The sequence below is a fragment of the Lissotriton helveticus genome, chromosome 2_1 (assembly GCF_964261635.1).
Source record: "Lissotriton helveticus chromosome 2_1, aLisHel1.1, whole genome shotgun sequence".
Classification (NCBI taxonomy): domain Eukaryota; kingdom Metazoa; phylum Chordata; class Amphibia; order Caudata; family Salamandridae; genus Lissotriton; species Lissotriton helveticus.
The window spans coordinates 963094383-963111317 of NC_136059.1; the positions used below are offsets into that span (position 1 = coordinate 963094383).

Below are 16935 nucleotides of genomic sequence, written 5' to 3' on the forward strand. Positions count from 1 at the left end.
TCTCTGTTCATGAATCCCAACCATTATTTTGCGCAACATCTTTAACACTGATGAGCTGTGTTCAGATATGTCTGCAAAATATCACTACAAAAGACCTGCATTAGCAATGTAGGCAGTTCCTGTTTCCAGTATTTTTACAAAAAGGTACAATTTATTCAACTAGCCAAAATACATGTTCAAATACCTACCCGCTTAGTACGGTAGCCATATACAGTCCCAGCTTACGGAAGATTTCCCAGTCATTAACTTCTATTATTTTTCCAGCAATCAGGAATAAAATACCTACTGGCATATACCTGCAGTGCAAAGAAAGAAGTGAACATCATGTAAGATGCAAATTTGCCATAAGTTTATGACAGCACTTTTTTCATCCAAAACAGTAGTCTAATCATTTTCAGTTTGAGTAGAGCAAATACATCATATATATTTCTATCACAATTTAGAAACATGGCAACACAATGCTTTAGGTACAGACGTATAGGAAGCCAAGACTGACTTCGGATGAAGGCTTGGACGTTATGTTGCGATTGTCCTTGTCAATGCTTAGGATTGCAAAGACAATGGCATTTCTTTCGGTTCTCCTATTGCTGGATGGAGAGCAATTCAACCATTGCAGCTGACAGCTGGGATGTAGCGCCCTTTGCACATGGGATGCCATCTTGCTATTGGGTGAGTGACAACATGGCTGCATTTATGTGTCAAGAGCATAAGCTGCTTAGCAACTTGGCAGCTGGGTTGAGTTTTTTCCACAAGTCTCTGATGCAACAAGTATACCAAAGATCACCAAAGTGTTATTATTCCAGATGTATTGTCAGTGAGAAAGATAAAAGAGCAGCCAGAAATTTGTTTCTTATGTTGGTGTGTTGAGTTTTGATGTAGCAGAACTGGCACATGGCTCATCTTGGGCCATACGTGCATAATCCTAAATTAATCTGTGCCATATTTGAGTCAGGCACATATTCTATTAAGATGAATGCAATAATACTCAATATACAAATGTTTCATTGGTGTACATGCTAGGTATTTATAGACCAAACTGGGCTACTAAGGCATCAGGGCCTAAGGCTGATGGATTTCTTATAATGTCATACTATGCTTAGTCTGACCAGCAGTGAGCCTAATACGATCATTAAATTGTGCCACTAAAAATTATTAATTAAACACCTCTATGCAAATTGATTCCAGTGACTTGGGTGGACAACTATTTTGCCACGTGGGTCTGGGGAGAGTCTATTGGCACTGAATAGACTAGCGAGGACAACCTGCATTGCAACATTAACCCTTAACAAATCGGGCCTATTGACAAATATACACATATAAATGTACTATTAAATTTTATAGTAAATTTCCCACTTTTGGCTGTTTACCATTTAAGGAATGTAACTTTACTTCAAATAGTATACTTACATGTGCCAACCGCCTGAATTCTCGGGGTAGAGCCTAATTTATGAATATAAAGATCCTACTAGTAACTTTTTGAAAGCAGGTGGAGGTCTACTCCACCAGGGGAGAAACCATGCTATGGTAAAATGTAGGAAAAAGTAAAAAAAAAATTCAACTTTAAAAACATAATTAACATATTTTATGATGAATCCCATTGTAAATTAATTTGATATATATTTTAAATATACAACAAAATAAAAAATGCCACAGAACTATTTAACCCACTTTTGCATTAAACATGTAATACAATATTCCCACTTAACATAAAATAGTTCAATGTATTTATTTTGTATTAAAAGTTCCCATAAGTTACGTACAGTATTAATTTAACTTAATGTATTAATTCAAAATAAAAGTTATTTTTTTTCATCATAAAATGTACTAAAATATTTTAAATTTAAATAATATTTATTTCTTACACATATTTTTATAAGTTTAAATTAAATGTATATCTATATTTTAAAAAAAGTCAAAATAAAGTAAGTCATTTTAACATTATTTCCCATGGTGTTCTATTTTAAGTCCCTACCTCGATTATTTTCTATGAGAGGGCATTACAGTGTCAGGGGTTGGCCATGTGTGGTGCTGGGAGTACCACGGTTTTCGGCTCTTACTGGCTGTAGTAACTAAAGAAATGTAATTTGTGAATGGAAATGGGCTTACTCTTTTGTGGGTGGCTGCATGTCCCATGCCTTACCCTCTCTAAGCACCTACTTACTCCAACTTTAGCCACTCCTATTGAGTAGTAAGTAGACACAGTTTTCCAGCTACTCCCCTCTCCCTCCCACGTTTATTACTAAAACTGATGCAAATGTGTGATCTCCACACTTACAAAAACGGAGCAGAGGAGACTTCTGCACATAGGTTTATGAATAGCATTTGGTAGAATTTGAGTAGTACTATTGTACTACTAAATGTACTACAAAAGGCAGTTTGTGAATAGGCTATAATGTGTGGATCAATGTACAGATGCAACTCCCTGTCAATAGAAGCTGTGTGCTTGTATCCCTTACTTAGGTGCAGATGTCATAATACAAGAATGTTTGCACAGCGGCGATTGGTCATTTGCAGCAAGCAAATTATTCTATTGAGCGGAGAAAGTTTGATGTTTATTATCACGGTATAGGTTGGTACTCAACCACTGCTCTTTTTAAGAATAGCTCAGTTGTAGATACCTATACCTTCCAACAAAAGCTGAATTCTTGTTGGAGTAGCCACATTGACTTTCAGTATACTCTCAAGGGGCAGTTTTCTACATCCAATCTACTTGGCACAAGGAGCCATACTATGGCCAAGCCTAGCCTTGCTTCATTTTTATCCTCCATTTGTCCTAGACAGACAAGTTGAAGCATCTACTACCGGCCTCTTAATAAACAGCAAAGCAGTAGTACCACTAGCAGTTATTATTCCTACAAGTAACAGAATATTTCCATGAGCTCTGGGAATTTTTCTGATTGTGGACTCCAGAGACCTCTTTGATTATTAATTTATCTCCTCCAAACCCATTGAGGTAGAAGATGTGAGATGTGACTCCATGGCAGGTTATCTTATCTCCACCACCCCTGCTGTTCACATTTCTCTGTGCTCTGTTTCTCTCCCTTTTGTGAGCCTACTAGATTCCAATATCTCATGGGGTCAGAGAATCAGGAGGTATCCTTCTACATCATACACCAAGTCCATTAATCTACTGGTAAGATAGGGGAAGTACATCTTCCTCAAAGTCTGGTGCACCTACTAATTCATGCAACTTGGCATCGCTATCAAATAATCCAGCCTGATAGCCGTCATGCTTTTTTATGCTAATGCAAAGGTATACTATTGTATTGGAGTATTGACATAGCAATTCATACCTCTGATGACTTTACTAAGTGATCAGCCCCCTGAGCATCTTTTTAAAGTGCATGGTTGAAAAGGGTATTGATCGTAATGTGACTTATGTGTGAGGTTTAGAGATGTGCTCTAAACACCGCATGACAATGCTGCTGAGCATATTTATGGATTGTTGCAGAGAGTACTGGTATAGACCATTAACACATATGGATACTTACCATCTTTTTTAGTGTTACATATCAGCAAATATATATTATATGGAGTGGTCAAGAGTAACAGAAACCCAACCCCTGCAAGCAGTGTTTGCAACCAATGAATATAAAGTACTGATTCACTTATGAATGACAGTAGCCCAATCCATGGAAGCACTATAAGCAACCAGTGAACACTATATCAAGTAGCACATGAGTATGAAATGCTCCACTCCTAGATGCTATATGAAGCCACTCAGGAGTGACAGCAGACCACTGTTTAAGCAACCACTGCATACTATATGGTGTCACCCAAGATAGCCAAAGGCCCAATCTCTGGAGATCTTTGTTAGCCAATCACTGAGTGCATTATGGAAACACACAGTGTATGATGTCATGGAGTATTGGTTAATGGCTGAAGGAGTGGACCTTTAGAGAGAGTGGGTTGAGCATAGAGAATGTTCCTCCTGGTGGGGGGTTTCTATTAAGTGACTTGTAAGCTTGTAAGCTTTCCAATAAACCTACACAACCTGCTATCCTTAGCGAACTGGCTACCTGACTCCTACATATCAAGAGGAATACTTAATTAAAACAGAGTCACTTAGGACTGAAAGAGGAAACGGGGCGAGCCAGGTGCAACAGGACCTCAAACCCTGGAGAACTGTTAAGCTGCAAGTCAGTATATATTATGGGAAGTAAATGCAGTGGGAGACCCATCTCATATAGGCCCGGATAATAACAGCCATAAGTCTGGAGTTCACAAAAGAGTGAAATGGTCGTATAGGTGCAGTGTACAACTTTAATTCTTTCTACAACATGTGCTAATTATTCCGGGACAGGGGTGAACTGTGACATCTTGAATGGCTGGAAGTCCCTCAACTGGCCTTTCTTACTGTGAATTTGGTGTGTGAAGAGGTACCCTTGAGGGCCCAGAATTTCATTAGAAGGTAGCTGGGTGGGTTGGTCCAACATCATAAAAACTGTACTGATGAATACAGCTTTAGAAGTTTTATTTTTCATTGGGAGTTGCAGTGGCGTCTCTAAAAGTGAGTTTTGAGGGTCAGGGGCACACATTGGGCCACACATAAAACTGATTGGACCACCGACAAAGGTCAATTGTAAAGTGTGTGTATGTTTGTGTATATATCCCTGTAACCTTTGTTTTCTTCAGTAAATCTCTCTCTCTCTCTCTCTCTCTCTCTCTCTCTCTCTCTATATATATATATATATATATATATATATATATATATATATATATATATAACAAGATTCCTGCAATGAAGAACCGGAGGAACACAGCGGGGTTTCAGGAAAGGAATTTATTTCAGCAATGTGTGGCATGACGCGTTTCGACAACCATTGTCTTTATCAAATGCCGGTAACACACTTCTCTCTGCCAATTCGTTTTAAAATTGAAAAAGTCGTCTTGCCATTGGTGGCAATCCAGGTGGACCGGGTTAATTTGAGGATATATATATATAATATATATATTTATATATAAGTATATATATGTATATATATATATATATATATATATGTATAGATATAGATATAGATATAAACTCACTGAGGAAAACAAAGGTTACAGGGACGTTACAGTTAGGCTCAGATATCACTCATTCAAAACCATTGAGATTCAGAAGTTAAAGTTACCTGAGCTAACTGTAACTTATGCCCCGTAATTGTGTTTGAGTGACTGTATGGGTGTGCGAGTGCATGTGTGAGTGGCTGTGTGAGTCTGTGAGTGATGTGTGAGAGTGGCTGAATGGGTGGGTGAGTGGGTGACTAATTGTCTGTGTGGCAGCAGCTGTGTGAGTGAATAAGCCAGAAAGGCACCTCACCTGCTGCTTTATTAAAAAAGAGTCCACAGTTTTTGGGCAAAATGTCTACCCAACTGGAGTACTTTCTACTGGTTAATTAGTAAGTGCTACCTAGTTGGATAAATGTCAAGTGTATTATCTACACTACAGCTGCGTAATGGACCACAAGGAAATGTCTCCAGTGACCTTGTGTGCGTTTCGTCAATGTGATTGTTTCTCTACATAAACATCCAGAAATCTGTGATAACATGAATCCTCTTATAGAGAAGACAAGAAGACTACAAACAGGTAAATGTCCACCAAACAAGGGTCCTTCCTCGTAGCTATAAGAAGTAAGTGCTTCTTTGTTTGGTGGAGATGACCTCATATTCATTGGCATCAAGAATACATCACTACAATTGGCAGGAAACGCAATGGGGGGGTTTGGTAAGCTGTAAATCATAGTGAAAAAAGGCAGGAAGACCTTTGCATACTTCTAAGGTGTATGGGGCGGGGCCAAACGGGCAGAGCTTACAGGTGATTTGTAAATTTGCATACTCATAGTAATTTAAAGGGAGAACCATGGACTCTGCTCTCACCAAGAGAGGACAAGAACGCATTCATGGGGAAGAAGGGTTGTGCCCCACTTCCCGGGATGATTTCGGCCCAGTTACCCCATCCCCAGGGCATGGCCTCTTGATGCTGGGTGCCCGGGAGCCCATGCAAGGCACCCAGTGTGCAATGTTGGGGACAGGGCCTCAATGCCTCTGCTGTCCCTGCCAGCTCCCAGCCTCCAGGGGAGCCTGCATTGCGCCCACACGTAGCGAAATGCTCCTCTCTGTGTGTAGGAGCATTTCTTTCATCTGTTTCCCTGCCCGCTTGACATATATATGACAAAATGGCAAATCCACTTTTGAACAAAGGCCGCTGCACATCAGTCTTCGGTAAAGTTTATTTATTTATTTTTATTTAGATATCTTATAAAGCGCCTGAATCACCCCACATGGGGTATCTCCGCGCTGAGGAAACAAAAGAAGCATGAGACCATAGCATTTAGAACAGGAATGTCTTCAGATTCTTCCTAAAGCTGAGATAGTTGTGAGTCAGGCGGAGTGCCACCGGCAGCTGATTCCACATTTTGGGCGACAGGTGAGAGAAAGCTTTTCCTCCCCACTTGGTTTTCTTAAAGCGGGGTACGACCAGGAGGTCTTTGCCTTCCGAACGGAGCTTGCGCGAGGGATTATATGTGGTAAGTTTCTTGGATAGGTATGTTGGGCCAAGCTGATGTAGGCCCTTGAAAACTATGCAGCAGATTTTAAAGTGAATACGTTTACGAATGGGGAGCCAGTGAAGTTTGTATAGGAGGGGAAGGGAGGGGGTACGATGAGGGGCATTGGTGACCAAGCGGGCTGCTGTATTCTGGCCCACCTGTAGGGTCTGTAGGGCAGAATCTTTGGCGGAGATGAGGAGGGCATTACTAAAGTCCAAACAACTCAGTACTAAAGCATGTATAAGAGTCTTGCGGGTAGAAAGTGGGAGAAAATGGAAAACTTTCAGCAGAAGACTAAGGGCATGGAAACAAGATCGTTTGGTGTATGCTATATGCTCATCCATGTTTAGCTTATTGCCTACCAGTACCCCTAGGTTTTTTACCACAGGTTTCGGGGTGGGAGCCGACCCTAGTTCTTCTGGCCACCAGCTCGGGGACCAGCTAGTAACTGCCTCCGTGAATAGCATGATTTCCGTCTTACTAGTGTTAAGCTGAAGGAAATTCTGACTCATCCACTCAGTGATCTTTAACATACCCTCAGAAAACATTTCTTGAATGTTGGGTGCATAAGTATCGTAGGCCAAGAGCAACTGTGTGTCGTCTGCATAGGAGACATGGATAAACCCAATCTTCCTAAGCAAGCGGCCAAAGGGGCAATGTAAATATTAAAAAGGGTGGGGCTGAGGCATGAGCCCTGTGGGACTCCTTTGTTGAGAGAGGTAGTCTTAGCCTTGAAAGGGCCCAAATTAACCGTTTGGGTACGGTCCTTAAGGAAGTCTGTCAGCCATTCCAAGGCCATGTCCTGTATACCTATGGTGTGTAATCTGTCTAGGACGATCTGATGTGATATGGTATCAAAGGCGGCGGATAGGTCAAGCAGCATAAGAATAACTGCTCGACCCCCATCCGCCTCCATTCTAATATCATCCAGGACATTGACCAAGGCAGATTCCGTACTATGACGGGGGCGAAAGCCCGACTGGGAATGATCTAAGCAGTTAGATATCTCAACAAAAGAAGAGAGATGTTTATTAATATGTTTTTCCAACAACTTGCTATATAGCGGGAGATGGGCCGATAATTCGTGATGACATCAGGTGGAAGTTTGGGATTTTTCCTGATTGGTATAACTTGTGCGTCTTTCTATTCTTTCGGGAGTTTTCCCTCAGCGATCGAACTGTTAAGGACAGCTCCAAGGGGTCCTGCCAGTTCCGTTGCAAGAGTTTTTAAATTTTTTGCCGGAATGAGGTCTTTAGGGGATCCTGACTTGGCTGATTTGAGAAGAATTTCAGTTTCTCCTGTGGTGAGAAGGGGAAAAACATTTAGGGGAGGCTGGGTATGGGAGTAGGGACTAATGCGTGGTATATCTATATCTGACACTTGAGCACAAGGGAAGGAAAATTTGGAGTAGATATCCTCAATCTTCTGACTCAAATGATTGGCAATGTTATCACAGAGTAATTGGGATGGTTCGTCCTCAGGGCTTCTGGCTTTGGGGTTAACAAGAGAGTTGAGAATCTGGAAAAGAGTTTTAAAAGTATTGTCGGATTGCTCCAGTTGCAGTGCTATGGGCTTTTTACGGGTGTTTCTAAGATTCTTATGGTATTTTCCCAGCATCTCTTTGAAATTGTCCCTATCTGGTTGAGCTTTGGAGCAGCGCCAAATACGTTCCAATACCTTACATCTACTTTTCTCTGTCTTCAGTTCTTGTGAGTACCAGGGAACCTGGGGGCGACGTGCCAAGGTGGTAGCCTTTTTTATTAGTATTGTTGCATCTAGAGTGAAATTAATGGCGTCGTGAAAAGATTTAAGATGCTCCTCAACTCCTCAAAGTTCACAAGTTTTATTTCACATAGCAAGCACCAAAGCATTTCAACTCTTGCAAGTCTTGCTGACCGTGAGAAAGACTTGCAAGGGTTAAAACACATTTGTGTTTGCTATGTGAAATAAAACTTGTGAACTTTACCGGAGACTGGTGTGCAGCAGTCTTTGTTCCATAGTGGATTCATCTAGGGGGATCTGGTCAATCCCCACCGCCAGCAGAGGAGTGCGCCATTAATGTTTCAGACTGAGTATAAACCACTGCCTAACACAAGAGTCGCGTCGTCAACCGGACCCCACAGGAGCAGGTCCGCAATATGTGCTCCACGCTACCTTTGTTTTTCTTCAAAGGATAACGACAATGCCTTGTGTAGCTGACTAAAAATTCTTTATTTCGGCCTGACTCGAACGGGTTTTCAGCTGTCTTTGCAGCCTTGCTCAAAGGCAAAGACAGCTGAAACGCGTTCGAGTCAGGCCGAAATAAAGAATATGGAACTGTTTTCATTTTTATGTAGTTTACAAACTAAAAATAAAAGATTAGTGAGTACAAATGTTACGGTGAACATATAATGCTGTGGTCTTGTGTGAAAGCAGAACTCACCACATGATGATCTGCACTATTTGCATAGTTGCATCGTTTAGCGCATTGAAGAAGTCCACCAGCACTTGGCCCTTATCGCCCATCTTGCCAATCACAAGTCCGAAGACGAGACAAAAAACGATCAAGCCCAGGACATTCACGCCATCCGAGTATAAACCCACAATTTTAAATTCCAGGGTTTTGTTCTATAAGGATTGAACAAAAAACATGACATTGAGATAAACAACTAAAATCCAGTTTATCAATTAAATTTGGACAATGACAGTGCCTAATGTGTGCAGGTAGCTGCATGTGGTGGGCACATTATTTTTCACCATCAAGCTTTGGCCTAGAGTAAGAGAGGCAGAAAAAGAAGAACAAATGAGGAAGATAAATTTAGGAAACACTCGCAAAAAGAGAAAGCAATGATGTAAAGGAACCTGCCAGCCAAAGAAAGGAAGTGTAGGGCGGTGGAAGAAAGAGGCCTGGAGTGGAATGGAGAGCAGGCAGGCTTGGCATTTCTGCAAAGTTGACTCTTAAGGAAATCTCTGGGCCATGCATCTATTTTCAACAACAGTGGTAAATAGTTGCCTTTCCATTTCAGTGTTGATAAATGATGTGTTTCTAGTTCTAACTGCAAGGTTATACTGTTAACGTTCACTAACGCTCACTTGCCCTCGCAGAAACATTGCTAGTTTGTCATTACAACTATGGTTCCCTGAAATGTAATATAGTTGTCTCCATTTGGATAAAAACACACTAGGGCTCCATTAGAGCCAAGAACAACTTTGGTGCAGCAGGTTTTTAACAACTGAATTACACCAAGGTGTATCAGAGAGATACCCCCCTGCCTGCCCCATCAGTAGACTGGATGGCACAAACTACAACCCTCAAGACAAGAATTAGCTTGCATCGCAAGCTGTTGGATCTACTTCTGTGGGTTTAGGATAGGGTGACCAGCCCTGCCATGCCCACAGGCTCTTAACCCAAGGAAGGGCTATTATCCCTCAAACCTCGCAGATTCTAGTTATCTTATGAGCTGTCATCCTGCTGCACCACGGTTCACTCAGCCCTTGCACTCCCTTTGCTAAGGGGTCCTCACAGGTGAGCTTCTGACTGACCAGGCTAGTGACATGTATCAAAGATATGGTTATAGTCAATGAAAAAACACTCGTTAACTAAGGTATGGCTAGGATTTCGATTTGAAACCACTGACAAATTTCAGTGTAGTTAAATAAAATTTCACAACAGTGCACTGTTCATAAAGTCATACATGATGACATAGATGACGTCACAAATCACAGATGAAATGACTGGTGACATCATATATCACGTTAGCATTGGCATAATTGATGACATCGCTGTGGATAGGCAATTGTGTGTTAGGGTATGCATTCTTTGTTTTTATTGAGAAAGCATTATTATGCACTGTTATGTATTGTTATGAAATATCACCTCATCTTTAGAAAAGCACTGGGCTAAAATCCTGTCCGACCTTAACCCCCTGTGCTGTTACTGGCTAGAAGTAGCGGAGGGTGTGTCCAGGGTCTGGCCGGCTTGGCCTTGTTCCAAACCCCAGTACGAACATATGCATTAATGTATGACCGTAGTTGCAATTGTGGTTGAACGCAAGGCCTTGCCAGCTCCCAGTATGGACATAGACAGTGAGTAAGGCCTGTGGCCATTTGCTCCACTGGTTTAACAAAAGCCTTGACTTTTGTCCAGTGACTGCACCTAGCCCCCTGTGAACCCACAAACTACCTACAGGCCAAATTAGTCTTTTAGATCGCTATCACTTTCCCTGTACTCCAGCAGCAGGATGAAAGGTAGACATTGCATCCTTAGTCTTATCGATACAGTAACAATGATTTCTAGCTTCAGACCTAGTCCACTTTCAATGTAGAGCCTAATCAATTTGAAACTCTTGTGCCCAGAGATGCTGTATATTGTGTCAAAATGGATTTTGTGTTTTTGGATCTACACTGCCATAGTATTGCCATCAATGGTGTTCATGGTGAGATGATATTTCATGTCACCGTTAATGTCACTGTGGATGCCACTTGCAAGTAACTAGTGAATTTCAGTGGATTTTGTCTGTAAATCGTACCCATGTCTTTATTTGATTTTTAAATTGAATATGGGTGTTTTATACTGGGTTTTAAGAACAGCATTAACCATAATATACTTTAATAAAGTCCTATTCAAGGACTTTTTGGAGTTTTATGATATAATGCATTTAGCTTCCATGTTAATATATTATACTTAATATACACTTCAACAGGGCACAGGGGCTTTAGACACAGGGCGTGTCCTAGGCCGGGTCGAGAGCCAGTCCCAGGGCCCTGAATGTCCTGAGGCCAGGCCCAGTGCCACAACCCATGTCCTCATGATCACTGCGCACAGCCTTTGGACCAGACCCCGGGGCATTGAGTCAGACCCACTGCCTCCGAGGCTACTGCACAGAGTACGCAATGACGTACAGTGATCCATGAGAACAAGGACTGTGACAGCCTCCATACCACTGACCTAACTTTACTCGGCCTCTGGACATGTGCAGCGGGCACATTGTCAAACCCGACTTGTGAGCCGGAGGTGTGACAGGCCATGTGCCACCATGTCCGCTGTGCACAGTAAAAGGCTTGTTAATAAAATACCTTTTCCACTTCAGAAAGTGCAGCACCACTTCAACATCCCACTGATATGTGAGTAGGGTACTTTGTCTGAGTACCTTGAATTTCTTAGTGGCAGCAATTTTATTTACTTTTTACTACCAACGTTCGGGCACGATTCTTTTTGACTAGATTTAGTCTAAGTAGCTTGCATTTCTTAGTGGCATTTCCAAAACAATCAGAATGGGTTGATAAACTAACACCTTGCCCATGCGACAATTTGGCAACTCAGAGCACTCTGCACTTTATGTTGTTCTGCCCTCTTTATAAAGAGCAGTGAGGAAAATGTTTAGCCCCAATTCTGAGGGAAATCGGCCCTGTACTTATGTTGATGGTTTTAACGTTTTGCATTCCTTGTCTACTTTACCTATTTGCACTGCAGTCTCTTAACCGCATGCGCGCTAGCGGTTTTCTCGCTGCGCGCTGCGTTTTAAAAAAAGCCGCGTTACATGACGAGCTCAGCTCGTCATCAGCGTGCGAGTGGCGTAACTCATGACGAGCTGAGCTCGTCATGAGCGCCGAAGTGGTTAAAGTTGCAATGTCCATAGGAAAGTGTTATAAGTCACAATAGATGAATAGAACTCTTGTAACCTTTTAAGTAATAACCATTTTTTATTTATGATAACTTACAGTTGATAGTATAGACTGTTGTAATGGGTACTTGGTGTTAGGGTTCATAGTCCCTATTTTATTGTTTGAATGCTATATTTTGTTCTTGTTTATGATTTCATCCATGCTTGTGTACATATATGATGAGAACATTTTAATGTATAATGTATGTTTGTGAAACTTTTATGGCCTTTGGAACCGAATAAAGTTATTTTGACTTGACTTGACTTGACTTGTGTAGGGTACTGCATTTTGATCAAATGCATTAAAAAGTTGTAAACAAATGAAGCTAAAGTAGCACATCCTTCTCTTAGCTACAGGTGTATTAAATCCCTACATAAATTGTATCACTGTGACAAGCAACACATCCGAATTTACCACACTCAGGATCTCCTCTATGGCTGTTCTGTTCTTATCTGGAGCTGTGCTGTTCTTATCTGGAACTGTGGTGTTCTTTTCAGGTGGGCTCTTCAACTCTTCACGCTTTGTTTTGTACTGGATTGGGGGGAAAGAAGATTGTAAAATTCAGTTAACTTTCCAGGAACATCACTTCCATTCTCTGTTTACCAGTTGATGGATCTTCTTTACATCTCAGTGATTAGTGCAATTAGAGCACAATTGTCCCTTGTGCCTCTTTTATATTTGTTTATGTGTATGATTGGACATTACAGGGTGCACTGGGTGCACAATCCCACAACTAGTCGCAGCAATAGGCTCTGTGCCATGCCACAGCTCAGCAGTATTATAATGGTGGCACTTTATTTTAATGTTGACCTGTAAATAAAGCTAGGAATAGGCGGCCTACACATGCTCCATCTTTCAGCTCTGTGATATATACCCTCCTCTGCTGCTTCAATAGATCATCCTCTAGCTCCCCCTTACACCGACCTCCAGCATGGCACTCCTCCCGCCACATTCACCCTAGTTCATCTTCTTCAGGTTGCTGTACAAATAGGTACAATCAGTGGTTTAAATGGGCAGGTGCTGTTCTGTACTGAGCACCAGCACTTCTTTAATTAGAAAGGAAGAGTGCCGGCACTTCCCAGTACTGCTAAAATACATTTAATGTGAGAGTACCAGCACTTTTCAGCACTTCTACGTTTCCATTGATAGCACTGGGTACAATCTTCACAAGTGGCCATGGACTTGTCTGTCCACTTAAGTGTTGTACTGCACTGAGGGCACGGAAGCAGAGAAAATAAGTGCTGTGGTTTTGAAGTGCACCATAATTCCTCATAAGCCCCTGCGCCAGGGGGTGGGGTGGTCCTGTACATAGGTTTAACCAGGGCCAAATGGGAACCCAAAGCAGCCCTACCCATTTGTTGGACCAGCTCCAATTCCATGGGAGTGGGGGGGGCAGGGGTGCAAGTGTGAAGCACTTCTGCTTAACATCGCTGCAAAACAGGCACAAGTAAAATCATCCCCCACCCTTCCGGTCTCCTGGGTAAACGGCCAATGTCCATTATGACCAGTCCAGCCCTGGGTTTAGCTTAAATAAAATAAGCCCAAAACACAAAAATCATATATAAGTTGCATACGTGACAGACGCCAGTAGAGCAGCATGGGATAATACTGGGGTGATGGTTGTAGTAATCCTGGGACTAGGGGTACTGGTGTGTCGACGGTGTCAGATATTATGATACTGTGCAGTTAATAGCCGGGTTAATCTGTTTTAGCACCATGTATACTCTTCCTAGCCTCGCCTACTTAGGCCTGTCACTCATGGTCAAAAAATGGAAAAACGCTATTACACTAGCGTCATGCATGCTGTACTGTACATGGAACGTTCTGACACATTATGTTGGAAAATGGCTTGCATGAAAAGTGTATCCCTAAAAACATACCAATAATTACGTTTAGTGCATGCAAAAATACGAAAATGCACCGAAATGATATTCCTAAAAGTAGCCATACAAGGCTGAAAACTGCTTTTTGAATAAGGTCTTTACATTTGAGATCCTTTAAGAAGATTACAGGGTATTTGTAAAATGCCACTGCATGAGTGACTTCTCAATAAATATCATCAACAGCTGTCATGAGCAGTTTCATGTCTGTTCTATTGATAAAGTAAAGAATTTCTTGCATGTTCTACAGAGTTACAAAATCTAGCATACATTGTGAAGTTATATAGAAAACGTAAGGGAATCTTTCTATTGGAAATTCCTTCTGCACAATATTTCCTTAATTTTTACGTTTAGGCATCTGTGTGTTTGTCCCCTGCTGTCGCCTAAGGCCTGCTAAATTTGATTCAGCCATTCTATGCCCTGTGTAAAATACCACTTCATCCTCAGTGCAGCACAAGCTTCTATAGGGCTGACCAGACAGTCATGACTCTTGGCTAATACTAGAAGGCGTAACATTTGAAAATCTAACTTAGTGTAACAGTACTCTGATGACCCCTCCCAATAACCTACTTGTTTTAGTTATGAATTATGATGCATCATTAGAATAGCCGTAGTATATAAACTTGTTTTTTTACCTACTGTGTATAAGTGCAAGCAACACTTTTCTTCCACATCGAACATTTAAAATTAATTTCAAAATGTGTTAGACATGACATCTTTGGCCTGGTTTCCCCCCATCTTTTTGCCTTCACCCCTCCTGTGCAATTAATTTGTTGTAGTTTGCTTTAGGACTCTTTTGACTTTACCACTGCTAACCGATGCTACAGTACTTGTGCTCTTTCCTTCAAACATGGTAAATTTGGAGTACACCTAAGTTACACATGTATTTACTTGTAAGTCCCTATAAAATGACACTACCAGTTCCCAGGACCTGTAAATTAAATGCTACTAGTGACCAGCAGCACTCATTGTGCCACCCATTAAAGTAGCCCAATAAAACATGCTTCAGGCTTACCACTGCAGCCTATGTGTGCAGTCTTAAATTGCCATTTTGACCTTTTGCCAGGTCTAAACCTTCCTTTTTAATGCTTATAAGTCACCCTATGGTAGGTCATATATGCTCATAAGGCTAGGTGCATTGTATTTAAAATGTAGGAGATGGGTGTTAAATTTTTAGATGCCCTGATATTAGAAAACTCCTTATGTAATTTTTCACTGTTGTAAGGCCTATCTCTCCCATCGACTAACACTAGGTTACCTAATTACATTTAATAAGTGTTAACTCCCGATTGGGAGCAGATAGAGAATGGCTGTTTAGACTCAAATGAATTGTCATTTAAAATTCTCTGTAATGATGAAGATGGATTTTAAGTTAAAATTCTGAAACTGTCACTTTTAGAAAGTTGGCATATTCTTGTTCCAACCAAATGTGCTTTTCTGACAGTGTCCTGGTTTACATTACTGCTCATGGCCCTGCGTTGGCATGTTAATGCATTTGCAATAGTACAGGGGGTCCCATTGGACACCCTAACCCTTTGTGCATTAAATACATGTTTGTTGGGAAGTAGGTAGCAGTTATAGGGGACCACCACCAACTCCTAAACTTTAGAAAAAAAGTAAACATTTTTTTAAACACAGTCTTGTTGTCTTTAAGGGCAGCAGGCTGCATTTAAAAAGTGTACTTTATTGCCGAGTGATCACAGACATAGTGGTATGCTCACCCTAGGAGGCCACCATCCCTGTGATGTCCTACCATCCCTGTGATGTCCTACAATCGTAAGTCACATTTTGCGTCCTACCTCATTAATATTCAAGAGGTAGATCAGATAATGACCCACTGCTGTTCAGGATTTTATTAATAGGCCTATTAGGATACAGGTTGTTCTAGGTCAGTTCATATGCGATCAGTATTTTGCAAGCAGTTTTTTGTAAATGTGGCCCCATAGTAGTTAAATGTAGTTCAAACAAGGTGGGTAGACTGATTCCTTCTGTGTCTTGTTTTGTTTGTGTTTCACTATTAACCCAATGCATGTTCACATCACAGAGCCTGTTCTCAAAGCAGCAGTTATTTCAAAAGGCCACTTAGGTTTAGTTTCACAAATGTGTAGGATTCCTTTAAAGGTTGTATATCTTGAATCCTACAACATATCCTACTGGTACACATATATGTTAAATATGTACAATAATGTTCTATAGAGCTATTTGTTGAAGGCAGAAGATTCAGCATAATTGCTGTATAATGTGCTTTTCCTTGTCGCATAATGTAATCAGCTTGCTTGCCTAATTTGGTTCTCTATTACTGCTTTTTTCCAGTGGCCCTGTTTATGATTCTATAATGTACCCACATTAAGATTTGAATGTAATGACTATGCACTTTCATTTACCACCACAACCCCCTTACTGCTCAATCTCTAATTCTTATTTCTATGCAGAAATTCACTATAGTCTTCACAACTAGTTGATAAATAAGAACTTGTTTTATATAGCACTTCACACCACTGTTGTTGCCACCACTAAGCACTGTAAAGGGGAGGTGTTATTATTTCCTAGGCGTTGGTAGTCAATGTACTGGCCTCAGGAGGAAGGGTTGGCTTTGCCAGGATTTGAATGGGACTTTTGAGTCACAACAAATGTCAGTGGAGAGCACTCACCTTCCTGAGCTACCTTAAAAATAGAGCACTTAAGATAAAGTAGCAAAGAAATGCGTACTAACCATACAAACATTTGCCTTACTAAGAATCTTATGATAAAATGTTGACATAAGATTTTATGATGATAAACATAATCAAAGTTACAGCGATAAATGCATGAATGATTTGCAGATTAATTGATTCCTATGACAACATCCTTCAAAGCACCACATCACTATCTTTGAATTT

The 16935-nt window shown here is 41.0% G+C and overlaps 1 protein-coding gene across 1 annotated transcript in view; it reads right to left on the minus strand.

The window, feature by feature from the left end:
* SLC1A1 (solute carrier family 1 member 1) overlaps nt 1-16935 on the minus strand; it is a 385327-nt gene that overhangs the window by 69129 nt on the left and 299263 nt on the right. Inside the window, exons 6-8 of the mRNA XM_078675713.1 lie at nt 12591-12707; nt 8956-9140; nt 189-296 (exon numbers count right to left, since the gene is read on the minus strand). Of these exons, the coding sequence (XP_078531839.1) occupies nt 189-296; nt 8956-9140; nt 12591-12707 (410 nt within the window). The remainder of the gene's footprint in view (nt 1-188; nt 297-8955; nt 9141-12590; nt 12708-16935) is intronic.